The following is a 4852-nucleotide window of genomic DNA, read 5'->3' as shown; positions in this document are numbered from 1 at the left end:
CCAACCCTAACAGGTCCAGCTCCTTGGTCCCAGCCTCTGCGGCTGGAACCCTGATCATTCTCATGTTCTGCCTTGGGTGATCTACCGTCTGTCGAACCACCAGTTAGGGTCCTCCTCGAGCCATTCTGCCCGTTTCTGGAAGCCCCATATGTAGGATAATCCCAGGCCTCGTTCATGTCTGACCTCCAAGGAGGACCCCGTCCCCGCATGCCTGAAGCAATTCCATCAATTTGGGCAAATCTTTCCCCGAAAGGAATCCGCCCATCCCCACCCCTTCCAAACTTGGTGCTAGAGTAATCAGGGAAACCATTATACTTACCTAAAGGCCTATTAGGTCCGTCAAATCCCATCGCGAAGTGACTTCCTCTCCTACCTGAAGATATTGACAAATCCCTCGCCATGTCTTCAACAACTCTCTCAAGACCCCTTACTCTGTTCTCTAGGGTTATCATGCTATCATGCGATCCACCCATGAAATCCTGCAATATAAAGAAGTATCAAACAATCCCGTAAAGCGTGCATAAGAACTGATATATAAATGCCAGCTTTTAGAGAGGTAAAGCTAGAAAAGGTAGAGAGGAGAGCACCTGCAGCATATTCATTAGATGAGCTTGTTGTCTCTCCAGCTGCAGCAATTGCCTTTGGATTGCGAGCCAATTTCCTTTATTATTGATGAAAGACCCTTCAGATTGACCATCAGATTTGGAGAAGCCGGCACGATTGCTAGACGATTCTCTTTGGTTTAAATCATTCCTATCATCACCACCATCGCTTGGTCTCATTCTCGAGTCTTTTCCATTTTCTGGCCATTTCTCCCGTGCTAGGTCATCAAACTCTCGCTGTTTGTTCCGAAACTTACTACTGAATGTTCCATGGGAGTCATCAGACTGTACATTTCCATTGCGGCTTGGCCTTCCCTTTGGATCCGCATTCGTTTGATCTGCCTCTTCCTCGTTATTCAAGCTTGAAGTGTTGAGATATCTCTGAGGAACAACCACTTCAACAGGCAAATCATCCGAACCCCTTGTTTCTAGTTTCTGAAAGAATTCCGGGTTTAGCACTTTGTCACTTAAGGCAGGTGCTTTCTTCTTCAATATTACAACCGCCTTGTCTGGAATACCACCAACATTCACCTTAGCATCTGAAGTTGGGGAAGTACCATTAGACGAATCCTTTGCTGATGACTCTTTTCTCTCACCCTGCTTCGGATCTTTCAGCTCACCCTTTTCTGACGTCTCAGTGGATTGTTTTTCTTTATTTTGAATATCACCAGAAAAGAAATTATGCAATTAGACATAAGGGACGAACAATTGGAAGATCATGGTAAATAACCAAAAATAACAAGAAACATGAACAAAAATAAAAACTATGTGCCTACCATGAGAAGAGGCTTTCTGGTCCTCTGGAGCTCCATCTCCTTTCCCTGCAATTTTTTTCCACAATTGCAATGCCTCTGTCATGCTGTCTCTGACGGGTTTTATCTGTCAAACGAACCAATCATTTTTGGATGCTTATGCTATACAAGACAACAAAACACTCTTATCACAGTGCTTATTACTGTCCTCAAACAATAAGTTGAAAAGGGAAAAGCTGCAATAAAAAGTTGAGCACATTTTAAACCAGTTGTGATTGGCCTTTTTGGAATGCCATTATGCTCTCAGAAACAACGTCTCTAAATTCTCGACCATCAATACTTGATCGTTTCATCTAATTCCATTATAGTTGACCTGCTAGCCTAAAATAGTATTCCAGGAGAATCCACGTAATACCAGGATCTTGAAACTGTTGCCCCCAAAAATAAAAATAGAAAAAAAGGCAAAGAAAAGAAACAGTTTTTGATATCTATTTCTGTCACCTTTCAGCAGGGAAACAGTTTCAGAATGTCTCATTATTGAGAACTTGAAGTGCCAAAGATAGTATTGATGTCTGCATATCCTCATTGCAGACTTACAGAAGAAGAGATAAAAAGAAAAGCTACCTTGTCAAAACGACAAGCTTCGAGTGCAGTCAGCGTGGAAGCAGCCCCATCTGTAATTAAGTTGCTAGAATACAATGCCAAGGAAATTAATGCATCGGCTGCTGCTTTACGTGTTGCCCAATCTGAACTCCCAAGGCATTCGTGAATACTTTGCAATAGATGTTCAAAGCTCTGCGGAGCAATTGCTCCCACCTGCAACAGTTTATGACCCTTAGGAACTGCCTCACATTACAAAAAACCTAAAACATAAATGTTACACTGTACTCATGTTCCTCGGGTAGAACCCCGCAATAACTACGCAATTTGAATTTTGAAATGCCAAATGGTATGGATACCTATGCATGAAAATTTCACATGTATGCTTGGAAAAAGAAATGAAGCGATAAAAAGGAGAATATTGGAAACCCTTGGAAAAGAACTTCCTATCACATGCTCTTACAACCGGTACAAAACAGAAAAGAGGCGAAAAGATGAGCCTTTTTATCTATATTATTATAACCCAAATCCCAAAAATCCCCTTAATTCACTTAGCAGGCTAAAGTTCGAAAAAGGAGTCCCTGCCAAAGCCCACAAACATATGATATCAAGACAATGTAAATGACTATTATAACTTCAAAAGAATAAAATGGCCAAAAAATCCATAGCCACACAAAATCCCATCTGTCTTAACAAGAATTTACTCAATAATTCACTACTTTCATAAGCATTTGAACACCCTACCATTCCAGCAATCTACATTCCATGACCTTGAGTGCCAACTAGATGAATGAGCTTAAGACTTCACATAACTATCCCAAATCCAAAGGAACTAAAATGACCAAAAAGTCGAGAAAATTTCAAAACCCACACATTTAGAACTGGCAGCTCAGAGGGTCATTAACCTGTACATGTATTATCAACACTTTTACCATGAACCCCATCTATCTTAACAAGTTTATGACAATGTTCCGTGCAATCACTAATCCAAAAACCCACACAACACCAATCAAAAGTCAAACACAAACAAAACCACCATGTTAAGTATGTAGAACCTAATTATTGCCCTAACGCAAAGTCAACACGTAGATCGACCTCGGTCATTAAAACACCAAGTCGCCGACATGTTTTCGTAAGGGTACATTCGTCTTGTAAACCATGTATTTTTTATTGTGCAAATTATACTATCTTCGGGGATGCTAAATGTAGTCATTAGTAAAAGTTGGAGAGAAAAACACATTTAGAGAGTTTTTTTCTCTTGTAATCTTCTTATTCATCATAATAAAATACCAACAATGGATAAAAATAGCTCCCACATTGAGTAGGGTGAACCACTATAAATCGTGTGTGCGCCTTGTCGTCTCCTTATTATATTGCTCTCGTTCCTAAAGATTAGGACTTTAATCCATAACGCACAAAATCAACACAAAGAACATTATTATAAGCAACCTACAAAAATAAAATAGAATTAAAAAGAAAAAAAGAAAAAGAAAAGAACCTGGGACAAACTGGAAACGACAGGCAAAAGAGAGGCCTTGGCGAGGAAGTTGGGATTGTTGAGGAGCTTGCAGATCCTGGGGCAAATCTTCTGGAATGCCGTCACCGGCGGATCAGCGGCGCACTCCACCATCTTCGCCATACACAGGGCCGCACCCGATTGCACCCCCTTGTTCTGCTCCCCCATGGCCTCGAACAGCGGCCTCACGAACAGCCCCACCACCGCCGCCGCATTTTCGCCGCTGCCTCCATTGCCACTTCCCTTCAAGTACAGCCCCGAAAGCGCGCCAATGGCGTCGCGACACGCGTCCCGGACGGCGGAGTCGGTGTCCTTAAGTTTTCTCACGACGTGGGAGATGATCTTGGTGAGGTGGGCGGCAGCGGCGTCAGAGTGGGCGGCGCATACGGCGGTGAGGAGGCGGAGAGACTCCTTCTTCACGGCGGGCTTGGGGTCGGTGGCGGAGGCGTCGTAGAGGCAGTTAAGGAGCATTGGGATTCCCTCCGGCGAGAGGGTTTGGGTGATCTTCTCGAGGTCGTCGACGGCGATTTGGTGGGTGTCGCGGTCGGAGAGCTTCGAGAGGGAGGTCAGGATTCGCTGCTTCATCTCCACCATTGCCAGGTGGGACGACACCGAAAATGATGATGATGATGATGAAGATCTCGACGGTGGCGGCTGGTTTGATGGGTTTTGTGGTGGGGGTTTTGTCGGCTTTGTTGAGCTGATTCTTTGGGAACTCATTTTTGTGTTTGTGAGGGAAATGCAGATGGGTGGAGCAGAGTTTTTAGAGAGAGAAAGTGAGGAGAGAGAGAGAGGTGGAGTGAGAAGCAAGAATGTTGTTTTAGTTGACAATCATTTCGAAAGGAAAATTGGAACTTGCGGGGAGCGATGAGTGAGATCTAGAGAGAGAGAGAGAGATGAAGGAAAGAGAGGTTTTGGTGTGGAAAAGCCAAAGGAGGAGTAATGGGCCACAATGGTGGTGTTTGTTTTTGTTTTTGTTTTTGTATTTGTTTTGCAATGGAGCCTAGAAAAAAAAATGTGATTTTTTTTTTTTGGTTTTTTTGGTGGGAGATTATTTTTCAAATTTTACAGTTGATTATACTTGGCATCTCTTGACTAAAATTGTTTATGTCCAATTTTTCAAAAACAAGAAAATTACACGCATATTTTCGTGGATAATTTTTTGGGTATCATTAAAAAAAATACTCACATTTTTTCTTTTAAGATTTTGCCCCATTAATCGCATCAAAATTATATTAAAATAAAAAAAATTATAAATTCTTATGGTCTTAGTGACTTCACTCCCCTTCAAATTTTAAAAAACTAGAAAAATGTCTGATTTTATAGGTTTTTCTCTTTTAATCGTAAGTTCAAACATCAGTTCAAATCTTTTTGTTATAATG

General features: G+C 41.9%; 1 protein-coding gene across 1 annotated transcript in view; it reads right to left on the bottom strand.

The window, feature by feature from the left end:
- Nucleotides 1-4409, bottom strand: part of LOC21400794 (microtubule-associated protein TORTIFOLIA1) — a 6964-nt gene extending 2555 nt beyond the window's left edge. Inside the window, exons 1-6 of the mRNA XM_024162840.1 lie at nucleotides 3453-4409; nucleotides 1979-2170; nucleotides 1379-1481; nucleotides 588-1252; nucleotides 320-479; nucleotides 6-211 (exon numbers count right to left, since the gene is read on the bottom strand). Of these exons, the coding sequence (XP_024018608.1) occupies nucleotides 6-211; nucleotides 320-479; nucleotides 588-1252; nucleotides 1379-1481; nucleotides 1979-2170; nucleotides 3453-4190 (2064 nt within the window). The 5' untranslated portion in view covers nucleotides 4191-4409. The remainder of the gene's footprint in view (nucleotides 1-5; nucleotides 212-319; nucleotides 480-587; nucleotides 1253-1378; nucleotides 1482-1978; nucleotides 2171-3452) is intronic.
- Between the last annotated feature and the right edge of the window lie 443 nt (nucleotides 4410-4852).

The sequence above is a fragment of the Morus notabilis genome, unplaced genomic scaffold, assembly GCF_000414095.1.
Source record: "Morus notabilis unplaced genomic scaffold, ASM41409v2 Scaffold946, whole genome shotgun sequence".
NCBI lineage: Eukaryota > Viridiplantae > Streptophyta > Magnoliopsida > Rosales > Moraceae > Morus > Morus notabilis.
The sequence above is the reverse complement of the archived record's forward strand: the minus strand, read 5'-3'. Positions and strand labels throughout refer to the sequence as shown.